Raw genomic sequence first — 19111 nt, forward strand, 5'->3', positions numbered from 1 at the left:
CAATCGGGAGGCCAAATTTGCGGTGGTTAACTTAATAAAGAAAATGGCTGATGTATTCTAGTCTGTTGAGAAAATGGAGTGGTTCCGCGGGACTTACACCCATTTAAAAATCTATGTCTCTGAACCTGTGTATTCACTTCACTCTGCCATAGTTTAGACCCACCAAAGTATAGCGGGTCCCATCGAAGTCACAGCTTGGTCGCTGTCGAACCCTCTAGATAGGTTACTCCTTTCTAATATAAAAGAAAAATAATACGAGCTAAGAACTCTAGATACATTACTACAAGGCAGCAGTATAAAGGTAGCAGTATAGCAGAGATTAAATTTAAATTCAAAAGATTAGGGATTTAGAACATACGGCGGAATGTCTTTTACTGCGTAAGATAAACGTCTGTAATTTTGTGATCGTGGTAATTAACAGTGAATTATTATCAATGCAACGCTTCGAAAAGAGAGCAAGAAATTGAATTGAAATAAAACTTCGACAAAAATAATTTATAATAAATACAAAATAAATAACTTCCACAATAAGGCGGCCCGAGTAATTATTGTGGACTTAGATCTTGCCTTTAAATATCTACCTAGTTTATGATACCGTCATCCTACGCAATTTTCCGCGGTGCGTCTTATAAATTCACCATAAAATTAGAATTTAACAACAAGTAAAATATAAATTATTCAATTTGTAACGCGTTTACGTCAAAACTATTAAACCTTTTCAGGTAACTAAGTAGTATTTATGTCACGTGGGCCTGCTATGAATCCAGCACGTACACAGACAGACGAGGTTGCTGGTTGACCCTACGAATAGTCTCGTATTTTGCGAGTGCGGCCTCACGTCGTTTGGAATTCGGAAGCGCCGCGACTTTGTCATTGATGACCATAATCGACTTGGTTGTTTATGGTAAAAACGAGGTACTCCGTGGACTCATTTATTTTAATAGTATAGTTTTATATTTAAATTGTAATCTTTGTAGGAACATGCGATTAATTAGTTAAGGGTTTTTTATAGGCCATACGGTTACTTTTGCTAACTTTATCATAAAACATATGCAAGGATACTTCACCTAGGGTTTAATGGATTAGGTTATTTTAAACTCTATTTGAAAGACAGCGACGTAAAAATTAATATTTCATATCCACAAGACCTTCCCGTTCCCGTGAGTAAATTTGACAGTTTATTGTTCGTAAATTATAACCCTCATCGTCGTCAGCCTTTTAATGTCCCAAAGCTGTGCAAAACCTCCTCTCTCAAAAAGAGAACCTTGACCATTATCAGAGAAAGGCATAGATTAAGTGTTTCCACATGGCTCTAACAGCAAATTCTCTAGCGACTAAAACAAAATATACCAACTATGCCATGGGTAGTGGCGACAACCTGCGCAGCGATTCTACCTGTGCATTTACTCGTACTGCTTGAATATCCGCGTCCCGATGTCCAGACACCAGTGTCCAGCATATAACGTGTTCTAAGAGTCACGGGAGCATACAGTGACAATTATGAATGAAAATTTCTTAACAGAGAATTGTTCAATCCGGCCTGAAAATCGTCCCAGAAGCTTGTGAGCTGTAGCCAAACATTTTAACTATTAGAATGTCAGTGTTTGTCAATACACTGTGCAGTTGGAATGGAGTTGATCTGATTAGATTTTTATTCCGATATGTAGGAAGTAGGTACCTTTCGAGCTATGTGCCGCGACCATTGCCACTTCAGCTTCACGACTGGATGGATATATCGATAATTCTGGCTAATCTACGAAATACCTCTGGTTTGATCACGAATAGAGATAGCTCTCTCCAACGTCTGCTTAGGGACTTTTAGCATAGCTAGCCAGCCAATATTGTTGGACAACCTTTTGTCCAGCAGTAAGCATGCATCGGTTGATTTGAATAATTTTGATTAAAGGTACCATTCTTTTTTCCAAAAGTCGATTCAGTCACACTCATAAGTACAGTAGGCGGACTTGTTAAGCAATGACTCAGCAGCAGGCGTATTGAAGAATTTACACCAACACATTTATCATATTTCTTTTCTTAGACATTTTAATTTGGAGGATTTTAGGTACCTACGTAAATTTTTTGCTGTATCTATTTTTAGGCTAGAAATTTAAGTCGTTCGTTTAATTGATATTATATTTCTTGCAGAATATGTGATATGTTTGTTTAAATAGAAATAAATATCATTGCAAGTTTTCTATTCCCACCGTGAGGAAACTCGCATGCCCGAGAGCTCTTCTTAATGTTCTCCAAGGGATGGGAAGTCTCCAAATTGCAAAATGGGGCTACGTCTACGTCGGGCTAAACCCTCCTCATCTCAGAGTTTCCTCGTTTGATCTTGGAATCATTATAATCAGTTTAACTGTTTGATATCCACTGCTGGATATAGGTGCTTTTTGCTGGGTCGTGGGTAAGGTTTAGTGCAGTAGTGGACTGTTATAGGCTATTGATGATTTTTAGGTATGTCTCAATTTTACGTCTTTGTAGAGTGAATAATGCCACCCTAGCAATTTAAGGAAGCTATCAGAACTAACTTTACACTTGGTTTATTACTACAAGAAACACTGTCAAATAGTTGTTTCAAAGGTCACTGTTTGTTTGGTGACGACACTATACAAATGAGGAAAATAAATCAACCGTGCGAAACTTGGCTCTTGACCGAGTTGTAAGGACATAGGTTAGTGGCATCGAGTGCATAAATAAATGACAGCAAAGGAAGTGTGAATTAGATAAGCCGCCGGTGTTCTTGGGATGTTTCCTGAAACATTTGTCGTCTTGGCAATTTTTTTTGGCATAAAGATGACACATGAAATACAAGAATATTACATTATTTTGTCTAAATAGGTTCAACATATTGTTTATGTTTAATATAAAGTCATTTGCTTATTTACTTCCCACTTTGAGGGTCGATCCCGTGGTTTTTTTTTAAATGTCAGTAAGTACTATTTAATAACTTGTCTCAGATATAGTTAACGATTCGATACGGTCGATTACTTATATCTATAAAGTGTAGATACTCATCACTCGATAGTATTTATACTACTCATTGATACCTTTTTTTATATTGGAGATAAATAAGAACTTCTACTATAACACAACGGTGTTATTACACCGTATCAAAATAGCTCTAAAACAATGGTCTGTGGCTTGGAATAACAAGGGGAAAGAGGAGTTTATTTTATTTTATTAATTTTTCTTTAATTTTCTCTATTGGTTGATTTAAACTAATAACAGGTTGCCACAGATAAGTTCTATATACACAAGGGTACCTAGTAGAACCCAGCAAAATGCAAGAAGCTATACCGAAAAATTAAGTTTACCTAACATGCAACAGCTTATGTAATAGGTTGCTACGTATACTATTCATATTACCATAAAATAACTTATTCGGGATCACTATAAACAGAATTAAGAAGGCGAGAAACACGGATTACAAAATAAATAAATCTGTTCTTGTTCTTTGAGTTTTCAAATTTTTAATACCTTCTATAATTTATCGAGTCTTATGTGCTAAAATTTGCAGTTAAGCTGACGATGAAAAAAGCTCTTAGAATTAAAAGCGTACTATGACCGGATTCGAATTCGGAAGGTTACAAACTAAAACGAGACGTTAAGTGTTGTATGACCGCTCCGTTTACTTCTACTTTTGCACAAATTTCATTTTTTAGTTGCCTAAATAAAATTAAACATATTTTTTAATTTTTTTTAGGCAACAACAAAAATTTTAGATTTTTTTTGTTTTCTCTTAAAATAAATAAGAAAACGTCACTGCAATTTTGCGATAGAGGTAACTTTAACTATTGATTTTTGTCACGAAAGTTTTATCGAAGTAATCGTGTCCACCAATCCATATTGCGCCAGCGTGGTGGACTTAGGCCTTAACCCCTTCTCATTGCGGGAGGATGATGATTTATATAGTCATAACATACACTTTTTCTTCTCTATGAAAAACTATGTTGTTTGATTCTCATTTTGGAATAGGCCTTTTACTACTACGTAACATCTTAATTTCTTGTAGTGAATGCATTTCGGTACTTAGGTAATTGCGTAACGTGATTTTACATTCATTAAAACTAAGTTACTTAGGTTGTTAAGTTTTTCTCACGAAGAATAAACCAATTTAACGTGACCTCTGTGTACTTATCGACCTTGTAACTCGAGTTATTAAAAGCCAGACCAAAGAGTACTGCTTAGAGACCTTTTATACCTGGTTGAGTGATAAAAATAGACGCATGAATAGATACGACACGACTTTTAAGTTGTCAAAGTGTTTACGTAATCTTATGTTGTCATTTATGTGAGACGTCGAAGTTTTTTGTAACTTTTCAAAAAATTAGACTGTTTAGACATAATTTAAGTACAACCAGTCACAAAATCTGAACCGTTTTATCTAAATATTATTTCCTACTACTCCTCGTTATTTAAAAAATTGTTAATTAAAAAATACATTGCCTTTTTTATGTGTTATTTACAGTAATTTAATTTTGCATGTCAACGTTACACAATTGAAAACATTTCGATTATTACTATTCTTTTAAAGTCCTAAAATAGTATTTACACCCTAACTGGGTTACCGAATTAAAACATAGTATCTAATGAGCAACATATTTATGCAAAATTATTCGGTGTCAAGATATTTAGTTCTCATCAATAGAGAACAGAATTGATTGATAGTCTCATTAATTTTAGATTTTTACTGAATACAATTATGACCGTAAAATCAGATTATTGACCTGATTCCTTAATGGTTAATTCAATTATGTTATCGAAATCGGTATGTCAGTGAATTTTCCAGAGATAACAGCACTGGCGTATTGCCAAACATACAATATACATATATACCTAATAGTATAGAATTAAACTGGAAGGAGAGCTTTTCTTGACAGAGCTCGTCCAGGGAAGTACTGCCGCTATGTTTATTTCTGCCGTCAAGTAGCATCGCCGTGTTCCAGGCTGAAGGGCCTGATTGGCGGTGTAAATACACGGACATAAGGCTTGTGAGATATGCCTCAGGTTTACAGATACACGTATAGGGCGAAACTTTGTAATCTTCTGGCCTGCCCTGGAAAGTGTTGCGCTCTTTATAGGAAATGGTTTTCCACAAAGCATCAGGTGAGCCATCTGTTTGGACCGCAAATTATTACCTACTTTAAAAAGAATTAAAAAGTAAGTAGCTTCTATTCGCGACTTCGCTCACGTTGAGTTAGATTTTTTCACCTTCAAACTCAACTTTCCCTGACTGGTATACAAATTAAGCACGGAGGTATGTCTTTTGGCACAAGTTCAGAGATCATCCGAAAATCAATAATTATTCCAATTTCCTTGAAGTGTTTCATGTTGTAATTTTTAAAGAAAGGTCAAGTATTTGTCATATCTTTTCTTGTCGTCGTAGTGGCTGTCTTGTACGCCATATTGGATTTTTATAACCTACCTACACAGCGTACTATTACATTACAGAAAAAAACCGAGGTGGCATTATTTGTTTGTTGCATTATTATTTGTCGGTTTTTAGTTGTTAATTTTATCTTGTTCTTCCACAAGTATTGCAAGATTGTCTTGTTCTCATAACATTATTATTAACATATAACATCGGTCTTGTACTGTGGACATTGTTATGTCAGTCACAATGTCTCCTTTATTCATGCGCGTATATTAAGATATATTTGCTTTAATAAAGTCCATAAATATTGATTCCGCCACCCCCATTGTGCGGTCTCACGCTCATGAATTATTTATGCCCCCAAAATCTGATATGGACGAGTTTGGCAAGATTTCGTAAACAGATTGAACACTTACGACTTTGAATAGCATACGTAATTATGGACATGTATTTTTATTTATCGTCACACGGCCGATTGTACTTTGCATGACATTCTTGGTTGTAATCACTAATCATCTGCGTCTATTTACCGCCGGAAAGACTAAATTAAATTTGTAGAAAACTTTTTTACTAAATCTAACCGTGTTCTCGGTTCTTTCATAATTCAGTAAAGTTGACAAATAAATCGCGGAAGTTTGCTAGTTCTAGATAGTTCTAGAGTATAGGAACAGTTACACGTATGATAACAAAGCTTGGGTATTGATCTTATTTCAAAAAAACCAGGGTAAGTTAGCTGAGCTAGTTTCTAGACCAGGGCGTGTTTGGAACCCTCTTAGCTATAATTTTAAGTTAACAAATGTATCTATCACCATCACCTTACAATGATACGTCCACATGAATGAAACATATTTAAATTTGAATTTATAAAAATAAACACACCACCTTAAAGATACGATGAGATCGGCATTTTTAAAAGGGCCTTTTAATTAAAAAAAAAAGAAATCTTTGAAACTCACGACTACTAATATTTTAGCTATATCCAAAGCCAAAAAATTGCAGAAAATAATATTTTTACAAAATAGAATTTTACCTAAAAACAGGTTTTTATTAACAAGAACTACGTTAGTAGTAATAAATATTATTTTAAATGATCGATCTCAAATACCAACAAAGTAATTGAGATTTCATGAATAGGCGTGGAAACAGTTAGTGTGCGCTATGAAATCGCAACTTACTTAACGCAGCCTTCACGGTCAATTTGTTCATTCAATCATACAATTAACGTTACGAACACACTTCAAGAGAATACCTCTCAATAAGTTGTTCAGTATTAAGTTGTGTATGCTCAGCACCCACGCACGAATGCAGGCAGAATGTTATCATCACCATCATCTTTAGCCTACAATGTTCCGTTTGGCACAGGGCTCCTTTCACATAGGAGATATGGTTTTAGAGCAAACTACCCTTATATTTAATATCTCGCCAAACTTGACAGCCGGTCTAATGGCGATTTGGAGCTCTTATCCTAGAAATTAAACCTAATGCATCTTATTACCATATTACAATTATTTAAACAATATTAAACAAGAAAAACGATGAAAAATATGTAATCTCAAAAAAAATCATTACAAGCTGTGAACGAGCCCTAAGAAAAACTTCCTTTAATTTATTTCTCTCTGTTTTTATTTCTCATACCGTAGGCACTTCTAGTGTTTAAATACTCTATACTTTGATAATTGCAATAAAAGTAACGAAAATATTTAACAAAAAACGTTGCTGAGTTCCTATTGGACAGTAAGTTTTAATATAGGTAGAAAGCTTACCTTAACTTTAAAACTTAAGAAAGTAAAATATGTAGGTCAGCTAAACAAGGTTCTATTGGATTCCAAGAAAGTATGCGTATGGCAAGTTTCCTTTCTAGTAAGTACGGAGGCCGGGTTGACTCATCGCTTCCGAACGCTTGCTTATATGGCAACACCTGTTATGTTTTGCAGTATTGGCTAAGTCTTAGTGTTTTTGGTTTGAGAAACTTTTGAAATCGTTTAATTTTTATGGGAACAGGTGACGGTTGCTTATATTATGTCCGTTCGCTGGGTAAAGTAGAGTAATGATTGAGCTAATCTTATAATTGACGAGAGACAGGAAACCAATACATAATTGTTCATTTGATTTGGTTATTCAGATTTTATTAAACAGGAACCCACGACACTGTATCTATCAGGACTTGATCATATTCTGGAGCTTTCCTGATGTACTCAATGTTCGATGATTACCCGATAATATAAAAATGTTCACACATCCTGGACGATATTTTGTCATAACCTCAAATCTAAACTAATCTGAATTTTCATCCAATCCTCTCCAGGATAAAATTCGATTGGATTTTCGGTACGTCAGTACGTACGTATTCTTCGGTACCATTTAGCCCTCTTCTAACGATCTTAATATTATTTTAATAATTCTAGTTATCACCATTGCCTCATTACAATGGAAAATTTTCGTTGGATCAAAAGTACTGTCAATCACAACAAAATAAACAGAGAATCGAACATTTTTGTACTTTGAAGCAAATGAATTTTTCGTTTTCGCAAACAAAATACATATTTAAACAATGTAGCTTTAAAATTCTTCTATACCTACATGGATACAAACTGAACAGTAGTTAAGATGGAATAAAATGTTAGGTAAACCAGTAATTTGTCTTTAGTCATAAACAATAATTATTGGCTATTACTGATAACCTAAGCCGCTTTATTACTGAGAAGTGTACATGCATCATACCTGTAGTAATGAGGAAGCGATGACATAGCACAGATGTCAAAGGTTAGCTTTTCCTTGTAGCTGTTATGATGAAATACCTCTGTGACAGTCTTGTCTTATGAATACGTGAATTAAAATAAAGAATCTCTCTTTCTAGGTTATTATGTTTAACTAGCACTGCTAGGCAGAAGACAAGAAATTTATCCTCGGATTTTATCCACTTACAAAGTTCAGCAACAGGGGAAAGGAGAAATTAACCCCCATTTTACATTCTAAGTAGCACATGCCTATAGCCATGCTTGGTATTAATACACGGACCCGCCCGATCCGGGTATTAATATAGTATAGTAATTAATCGACAGGTATTGGGTTTTTCTGTCAAGTAATCATCACTACATTTTTTAATGCATGATATTTGAATTTTGCAACATAATGGCTGTAGGTATACGGTGATAAATGAATTATTAAACAGCAATAAACGTTTATTATTTGCATAAAAAAACAAACAAAAAGAGCCGACCTCATCGGACTCGCCGAAGAATTGCAGGTGACCTTGACAGGTTCAAAGCGACTCTTTCTGCTGCAGCTGCAGCTTCTGACGTCATTCACACGACATTAAGTTCTATTGTGGTAGCCTACATGCATTTCGGCAGTTACTATAGGGTGCCTGTACGAGTTTCCGAAGTTGATCTTGGACGGAAAAATTACCGCAAAAAGACCTACCTGGGAGACACAAAAAGAAATGGTCCGACGATATAAGAGTGGACAGGTCATACACATTAACAGAAGAGGACATCGTACGTCTTTTCACCTCCGAACTTCAATTTGGAGATTAAATAAATAAATAAATATACTACGACATTACACACACCGCCATCTAGCCCCAAAGTAAGCGTAGCTTGTGTTATTACTAAGATAGCTGTTGAATATTTCTATGAATTACTTATAATATACAGATAATCACCCAGACACTGAAAAACAATCATGTTCATCACACAAACATTTTCCAGTTGTGTGAATCGAACCCACAGTCACGACTCAGAAAGCAGGTTCGCTGCCCACTGCGCCAGTCGGCCGTCCGTGAGATTGTATCTAATGATTATAAAAAAAGTTTAATATAAACTTAGGCGATAAGAAAATAAACTTTATTCTAGCCGGCTAACTTTAAGTTTATATTCTAAAAGAGGTTGATAGTAGTTCAATAGCTTTTTGTGACAGAGCTCGTCCAGGGAAATTCTATCGCCATGCGATCTGTCGCCAGGCAGGATTGGTGTGGCCCGGTCTAAAGGCCGTGGTTGCGAGTAAATTAAAGTCTCCTGAGGGTTAACATCGCTTAGGATGGACACAGGGCGGCACTTGTAGGACGTGTTCCTTGCTTACCCTGATACGTGATATTCTGTTCATAAGCCAGGTATTAAGTTTTTTTACTTAATATCTGGCTCGGTCGTTCAATTATTATTATTGCTATAAATAAAATTAAAAAGTGCCGCCGCCATCTTTTACCTTCTCTAGGATTCCACCCTATTATACGTAACTCTTGCTCACCTTTGTTTTTCTTACTAAATTACCACTTCCAATTTAGTTTGTGATATTTGTTTTGCCTCTTAAATAATTGAATCTTTATATTCAGAAAGAAATATAGGTACCTTCTCGTAATGTTAAAGGTGTGGAGAAAGTTATACAAAAAGGATGTCCCTGAATTGAGTTTGACTTGATTTGACTGAACGCTCGATATAAATTTACTTTTACTTAAAATGGCAAAGGTGACAAACAACCAAAGATGAATATCTGTAGTTGTTCGCTGAATACGTTGTTTTTCTTCAACTTACGCACGTAGCTACTTAATAGCTTTTATTATAGCTACCAAAATAGACGTATAGTAAATTAATATTCTAATCATTATGTTGTGACGCATCAACAGTCAAAAACGGTATGAGTAGGTGTGAAAAGAATTTATAAAAAAATATCACTGTGACACATCATTGTATGAAATATTAATACAAATAAATAATTATTTGTGCCTTGTTCTGATGTTATGCATAAGAACAAACCATTAGTTTAGATATATATGATAAGTAACGTCTATTTATTAAAGTCAGCTAAGCATGTGTTAAGTTGTATAGATAATCTGTCGAACAAGTCAATGTTTAACCCTCTTTTTATGTGACGCTAACTATTAGCTATGTTGCAATTTAAGGCAGTTATTGCAGCAAGGATATTGAAGCGAATTAGCGTCTTACAAGGATCCGTAGATTTGCAATTTCGTTCAGTTTTATGAAAAATAAAAAATCTTGTGAAACGAGGTACATGGAATGTACGAACGAGATTGCATTCTTGCAGTGGAATGTAAAAAAAATTACGTACCCATATCGATTACCCATTTTTTGACAGCATATGGAGTAGTGGGCAGCGACCCTGTTTTCTGAGTACAAGGCCTTGGGTTCGATTCCGACAATTTGAAAATGTCTGTGTGATTAACATGAGTGTTTTTCAGTGTCTGGGTGTTTATATGTATGTTATAAATATTTACGTAAATATTTCAATAAAATATTCATCAGTCATCTTAGTAGCCATAATACAAACTACGCTTATTTTGGGGCTAGATGGCGATGAGTGTATTGTCGTTGTATATTTATTATTTATTATATCGTTGTAAGAATATTACAGGTAAAGCCCGTGTTGTGTCACAGCACGTTAGCCGCAAATCTTTGAGTAGGTATGTCGTTACATATTTACACAGTAGTTACGCGAGGCGATGCCACGACTCAGGACAAGGTCGCTGGTTTGTACATCACACGACGCGAAATCTGTTTACATTTCACCGTTTAAGTTGGTATTTGTTCAACTTAAGTCACTCTTTTAAAAAATTCGTTACTTCTAGTGTTACTTGTATTATTCTTTAGAATAATTCCCGGATAATTCTTTTGAGGCAAGGGTGAATGGTGGTTGCCAGGTGCAAACATCCTGAAACTCGAAAACTATTTAATCTTTATACAATAAATAAATAATAAGTATACCACGACAATACATACTGCCATCTGGTCCCAAAGTAAGCGTAGCTTGAGTTATGGGTACTAAGATAACTGATGAATATTGTTATGAATAATATATATACCTAAATAATTATAATAAACATCCAAAAACTGAAAAACATTCATGTTCATCAGACATATATTTTCCGTTATGAAGGTGATATTGCTACCGTGTCGTTTGTTTACTGCAATGCTTGCACTCGAAATCTTAAAAAAAATATTGTTAATCGATTTCACTACAGCTTTCGAGCGTCCTCAGGGTATGGCCCGTAGTAACTTTTCTGTCACATGAGTTATCGTCTTTTACTTCATTCTGAGTAATTGTTACAAATCGGAATAGGTAGTGCAATTTGGGGTCAATGATCTCAAAAATCATATTGAAACGAATAAGTCTTGCACTTTTAGATTACTGATTTTTGGATTATAATTTTTATTTTTATTTATTCTATTTTTTTAGTTTTTCTTATTGTAATATTACTTTTGTTAAACTTTTTGTATTTTTATTATAGTTCGTAGTGTTAATATCGGTCATTTTGTATTAAATGCTGAGCACATCTTTAAGTGGCTAGTCACACTGATTAGAAACAAAATATTTGGAATTTTCCCTTACTATGTATTGTGAACAAGCTGTTAGTGTTCCTTTAATAAATAAATAAAAAGTCTTGTGGGATTTTATGACTTGATATGTTTTTTTTATGGAGCCTTTCTTGAGATTTCTAATGTCCCACAGCTGGGCACACACGTAAACACAAAACTTACTTAGGTACTTGTACGTAACAAAAAGACGGTATTTTTTCGAACTTTTTAACTGCCGTCCCAAAAAACAGTATTTATCCAAACTTTAATTTAACATTATTATTAACCAATATAAGCTGAGTAGAACCGCTGTTGTCCCAGTGGGTAGCACTTCGGATTTCACTTTCACATTACATCAAAGGTGTGTGGAGTCCCCCAATCCGCACTAGGCTGGCGAGGTGGAGTACGGCCCTAACCCCTCCTCATTGAGACTCGTGGCCTGTAGTGTTTGATATTATAAGTTAATAACTGTTTAGGCCGTAGTACATCACGCTTGCCTTGTGCGGATTGAAAGACTTCAAACTCCCTAGAGACCATTATGGAACTGGACCAACTCTAAGAAAAGCTGGTTTCCTCACGAGGTTTTCCTTCACCTTGAAAAGAGCGATATTTAATTGCTTAAAACAGACATATTTCTGAAATACACAGTGGGCTTGCAAATTTTCGTTCTAAATTACTCATCTATTTTTATCTTTTGCAGGCAGCCAGTGATGCGCTGAAATGCCCAGCACAGCGATCTACCAGGACACCAAGTCCTTGACCCCAACGGGTCCCATCTCTTATGAAGAGGCATTGGCTACGGTACGTATTAATTTTTACCACTTTTCTATTTTTTGCTTGAAGTTAATCAATCTTAGGCTTACCTTTATTAATTTAATCCTATACATAATAGGTTTTTGAAGCACTTCCGCGAATTTTAATTCGTTTCATAGCTAAATAGCCATGATAGTTCTTTTTTATACAGTTTTTATGCTACACACACACACATGTTGAAATGCGGACATTGTCAAAATATAAAATGTCCGTCAGTATATGAAGAACATTTGTGAACCAATATGAAGTTATACATTCATAGGAAACACCAACCAAAGTAATTGGTCATTGCAAAAAATACACCAGAAATAAGAGTTTTGTGAAAATATTTCGATATTGATATCGAAAGTTTTTACAGTATATGTTAGTGTCCGACTTTTTTTAGCCATGTTGCCAACGTTTTACGTCCGCGTTTATTACGGATTTTTCGAACTCCCGTGCAAACCGTTCGTTTGGAAACTGTGGAAAAAAAAGTATTTGACGGCCGATTGGCGCAGTTTGCAGCGATACTGCTTTCTGAGTCCAAGGCCGTGGGTTCGATTCCCATAACTGGAAAATGTTTGTGTGATGAGCATGAATGTTTTTCAGTGTCTGGGTGTTTATATGTATATTCTGAGTATTTTTGTATCATAAAAATATTCATCAGTCATCTTAGTATCCATAACACAAGCTACGCTTACTTTGGGGCGATGATGGCGATGTGTGTATTACCGTAGTATATTTTGTATACAGTATACTTTGTGCCTAAAATCAATTTGATTGGTTCTTCAGTTAGAGTGTGACGGATAGAAAAACAAGCATTGAGCGTTACAGGTGTCCTTAACTCTCACTGACTAGCCTCTCGCGAGAGAGGGTCCCAAAGCATATTTTTTTTAATTCCATTACAAACAAGCCCAGACTGATTTTTTTTTTAAAACAAAAACCCAATACCCGATTTTTTTTTGCCACACCCGGAAACCAAAAACAGGAATCCTTAATCCATATTTAAATATATATGCTGACCAAGGAAAAAACGTGGCTGTGTGTGTGTGTGAGTGACTTTTTTAACATTTTCAAAAAAAAATACTACTGGGTCGAATTTAATGCGGTTTTTTTGCATCATTTATAGATCACCTTAGGACAGGTTTTATAAGGTCATAGGCCACTAGGAAGTCAGTTTTCATCATGAGGTTTTTAAATTTTATTGTTTGTTTTTCTTTATAAATTAACCAGATATATGATTCTGAAGCCCACTAGCCACCTACCTTTTATATTTTTCTACTAAAGAAGACCAAAGTCGTCGGATAGTGCGTTGCCCGTGAAATTGAAAATTAATTTATTTCAAGTAGCACTACAAGCACTTTTGAAACGTCAAGTCTTGGATATTGGATATTGGACGTCAAGTCTGTTTGTAATGACTCTACCGCAGGTTCGGAAGTATTGTATGCAGTTAATTGGGTCCAAAAATAGTGAGAACACCCCGCGCATATTTCACACCCGCTAAATGTTGCTTGCTCTCAAACTTTTTCCCATTTTACCATTTTATGGTGAACGTGTAGAATATGAGAGTTAAAATATTTACTAGAAAATATATTTTTAATAATTTTTTTGTTTATTTAATTAAGCACACTTTTGTTCTATTTTTAAAACATGCTTAACAGTGGAGGATGTTCAAAAAATTGAGTTTCTGACTATAAAGTAAAAAGTATATATTAAAATCATAGGTATGTAACACCATTTATTATGTCACCATAGTATTCGAAGGTTATATTGCCAATATACGACCTCAATGGTCAGTGTCGATTAAGAACTACAGGATGCGTCGCACAGTGAACCATTGAACCATAAAATTATCTCGTGCCAAATATATACGATGTGAGCAGATTAATCCAATCGAGTATGTGCATAATAAGAGTTTATGTACTCAAATTACTCTATCAAACAAAAATATATCACGTTAAATTAAAAATCTGACATCCGACAAGGGGTGACTGCCAAAGGTAGAGTAAATGGGTATAACGTGGGTACTACTGTAATAATAAAAATAACAGTAATCATATATTAGGGTTTAAAAATAAATGGATACAAAATTTACATCAATGGGATACCCTCCGCGGGTGAAAAACCTTCTGTTACAGTATTCATAACTTATTAACCTAATACTAAAATCATTATTTAATACTTTGGTCGCAGTTTTATAACTGTGGTCTATAAACTGAGAGGGAGAGTTCGGATTCGGCTCGGGCAACATACGAATTAAAAATACCAGAACTGCCTTTGCTCTGGTCGACAAAACCAGTTGCCGAGCGATTTAGCGTTCTGATACAATGCCGCTTAGAAACCGCTAGTGGTTTGGGTTTCATATAAATACCGTATTTATTTTGTTTTCCCGCAGCCATCTTGGAGTGTATCATCCCTTACAGAGCTAACTCGGTACTCTTGGTAGAATAGAAAGGAACAATAGTGCAGATATTAATGGGGACTCTAAATAAGGGAAACATCAAGAGTATTTTAATACATTAGAGCAGCTCTATAGAGGCTAAAAGATCTCTTGTAGGTATAGCTTGTTGTTCGCTAATAGTCACTATACAGCTTTTACTTTGATAGTTTCTAAAACGCACTGTAAATATTGCCCACCTGGTTTCCATTTTCCCTTTCATCTATATTATAGGTCCCGTCATATTAAGAGAACGGTTCACCGTACTGCATCATCCTTTATCACTCTCAAATGCTTTATCTGTCACATACCGTATCTGCTACCAATAATAAAGCAGAGTCTCTTTTTCGAGAAAGAGATATGATACAGCCTTATTCGTTAAGAAATACCTACGATAGTATTTCGTTAAGGTTACCATAGATCAAACGAACAAAGAGGATACGGCGTTTATTTTTAAAGTCAATTAATATTTACATATTGATGCAATAGACCGATGCTGATGGGTTGTATAATATCGCATGGCTCCGCAAAAATGTGCGGTTTATTGCGATCCATTTATGGCAGCCAATATTGCGATTGATTGAGCGTTACAGACCTACCGCGGAGATGGCTTTGTGTAATGTAATATGCGTTTTAAGAAAATAGGTATTTATAAATTCTAAATTCATTAAGTTCGTTCGTAAATTCCTTTTTTTTGGCACGAGCGTAGAGTCCAAGCTATTTTTAGCGACTATAAAATTAGTGCGCTTATATTTCCGATCCAATGAACATTAAGATTAATTATTTAGATCTTCGTCAATTTTAGCACCGAGATTGCTTGCATCCTGGAAAGAGACATAGAATACTTTATACCCCGGAAAAGCGCAGGGGTACCTTTTCCGCATAGTTAAATTGTTTGCATATAGCTTGAACCTTGGAGATAGATATTGCATAACTTTAACCCGGGAAGATAAACTTTTCCTTCAGGATGCCTCAAAACATAGAGAAACGCGGATGTAGGGCAACAGTTAGTTGTCATAATACCCGGCCTATCTGCATGGTGCAATTTATATAAACCACACAACACAGATCTTCCAAATTTTCTTTTACTTTACTCTCGGAAATCGAAGAATCCTATGGAGATGTAGAGTTTACAATGTACAATTGCTAAGAACTCTTAGCAATAGTGCAAGATTGAAGAAAATATAAATATACCGTGCAGATTTGCCTGGTTTTTACGGATTAAAGAAGTATGTCATGGAATTCCGCTAAGTAACGCAAAATAAAGGCTTCTATTTTGGATTCTTAACAATATACCAGATAAGGTTAATGTAAAAGTGTGATAAAATTAAATTACTTGTGTAACTACGCACTTACACGTATGATTTTATAATAACCATAGGTAAATATGCAGGTACATTACAAAAGAAAAGTATTCTGTTGTATGAAAAACAAAGTTAAGAAATAGTTAAACATGTCAGATAACCAATTTATAATTGCATATATTTAGCACGCGAACACAGACGATCCGCAACAAATTTCAGGCTTTACGAAAGATTTCCGTTATTAGCAATAGTCGTGGGATTTTTATTAAAAGTTGCGCAACAAGAAATAATAGCCGCTCGTATTAATGTGTAAACAACTTTTACGTCCGTTTTTCTGCAAAACTTTGTAATAGGCACCACTGAATACAAAGTTATGACACTCTTTTACTAATACATTGTGACAAGATCACCTGTTATATTTGTTTGCAGTGTTTATATGTGAGTATAAACTAAGTGAGTATATGTTGTATCATATCCATACATATTGACTAATAAACATGTTAAATATTGTGCTTGGTTGTGCTTTTGTTTTTTGTTAGAAGGTCATCGTTCAGCCGTTGAAGCGATCTTGACAAAATTAAGAATTTACGTTACTTATGATTACCACTCCACCAGAAAAACAAAGGGTTCTTAGCTATTACCCGGTGCGATGAGTTTAATCCCTTCTTAGCGATTCAGATCAGAGCCATGCTTATCAAGCTATGTAACGTGTCTACGTTTCTTCATTATATCTACAGACCACTGACCAATAATTTTATTAATAGAAAACTACTCAGAGAAGACCATCAAAATTGTTTTATCTAAAGATGTTGGATAAGATCGGTTAACAGTTACTTGTTATATAGTTAATTGGTTTATAGTACACTACGATATCCAGTTTATAAATTTAGTTATTTATAAATTGATAGCGTGGTATTTTAAAAAAACTGCTCTATAATGTTAGAAAGTACTCTACTTTACTTCTAAAAAAATCTTGTTTGCAGAAATAACAGGTTTTTTTCCTATAAATTACAAATTATATTTTAAGAAATATTACCCGCGTTAACGTACTACGGGTGTCACGGCCGCCCTCGTTCTTCATAGGCAAATTAGAGCTTAAGTAAGTCATTGTTCCATAGCTAAAGATAAGTGATTTTGGTATTGATTTTTTGGTTTAAAAAAAATACCAACCTCACTTAGAATAGAAATAAAAATACGTTTAACTTATATCATTGAATAAAAACAATATTTTAGCGATTCTTTGTTACTGTCATCATGCCTATTGCACATGAATTGTTTCCACTATTATTAAGTGGATTACTTCGAATAAAGTGTCAGTATGCATCTTCTAGGATGCGCGCTCCTTAGGCCGTATCATCGTTAACTATCAGGCGTGTTTCTTTTTTAGATATAATAATAAAGGTTTAAAAAAAGAGTACGGAACTACAGCCCTGAAGGTCATCAATGGAATTTTATCAATTAATGCGTTCACGTGATGAGAGAATTCTGGCGAATAACAATACAAACTGTCATAATGAAAATCTCGTAGTAAGCATTTGCTACAATGGTCAAATTTTTCACAACTCCCGAGGCAGCCTTTCCGCGGATCAAAGTAAGCGAACGGATTGCCCCATTGTGTGAATGGAAAATGTCCATAACAAGGCAAGCGGACGTGTACTACAATCCAACTGCATACAATAGCTAGTAGTTTGGTGCAGTTCTCAGCTTCTGACGCCCGGCCTCGCGGTTTATTATAAAAATTAAACAGTTTCCATCAAACTCAATTTGAGTTTGGGTGCGAAATTTGTGTGACATACGTGCTAGTGTAAACATTTAAGACTGGTATTAGTGTTAGTGTCGAAATTAAAAGTGCCGAAGTTTGTTAGTTTTCGTATGCCGATGAAATCGATTAGCTTAACGACTACGTGCGATTTTTTTTTTAACGGTTATTGGTTGTATATAAGTTGAGAAACAAGTGTTTTTGCGCCTTTGAATTAAATCGAGGACCTATATTATGTATAGGGCCTTGTCTATTCTATGTTCTATATTAAGTACCTGTTCTGGTTTTACGCTACAGTATTCTCACGATAAGTCTACGTTGCAAATCCTTATCACGAAATTAGTCAACCGCATAATATTAATGATACCTACTACGTTTTGTTGAAACGGATTGGACACCATTATAAATGAGTGTTAAGCCTTCATTAATCAGATAAACTCTTCTAAAAACAATAAATAGTTTAATGCGTTTGAAAACACTCATAGGACAGGGTTCCGTATTATATATACACCATTGCAGTAACCAGGTTAGCTGGTTAAGAAATACAATTCAAGAAAGAAATTGAAATTCTTTTTTTTACACCTAAGATCTATCTAACTTTGTTATTTTTATGCTCTGCATCCTGTTTGTTTTAAATAATACACGGACGGACAAATCATTGATGAATTAAAATGCGCATCAAAATTTTAATCGTTGCATGCCGATTAGAAATATATAATTATTCCAAATTTTACATTAGAATTTAAACTGTATGGATTAGTATTACTTAAAAAGGTTCGGAAACTGCAATACAATTACTACCTACTTAATCGTTCGTTCGGTAAATGTTTTTTGCAGCAAAACACTTATGAAAACATAAGTTAGCCAAATAGGAGCGTCATATTTTGACAGCTGTTTATTTGCCTTTTGTTTCATAAATAAAGAACGTCACAACTGGAAAATGTTTTAGCTCAAGTTCTTTGGTAATGCAAATGAATTCTTATATGTTTGGTTAAGATTCGTACAAGGCGATATGAGTATTTAGGTGAACTTCCGTGCGGTCTAAACGGTCTTAAGAGTTTAAATTTCAAAATCATTAAGTACTATACTTTTTAATGATTATAGTTAGTACACATACCTATGTATGTACATTTA

General features: G+C 34.8%; 1 protein-coding gene across 1 annotated transcript in view; it reads left to right on the forward strand.

Moving 5' to 3' along the window:
- Positions 1–19111, forward strand: part of LOC120628676 — a 135121-nt gene that overhangs the window by 7907 nt on the left and 108103 nt on the right. Inside the window, exon 2 of the mRNA XM_039897230.1 lies at positions 12386–12486. Within this exon, the coding sequence (XP_039753164.1) occupies positions 12406–12486 (81 nt within the window). The 5' untranslated portion in view covers positions 12386–12405. The remainder of the gene's footprint in view (positions 1–12385; positions 12487–19111) is intronic.

This window comes from Pararge aegeria, chromosome 13, assembly GCF_905163445.1.
Source record: "Pararge aegeria chromosome 13, ilParAegt1.1, whole genome shotgun sequence".
Classification (NCBI taxonomy): Eukaryota; Metazoa; Arthropoda; class Insecta; order Lepidoptera; family Nymphalidae; genus Pararge; species Pararge aegeria.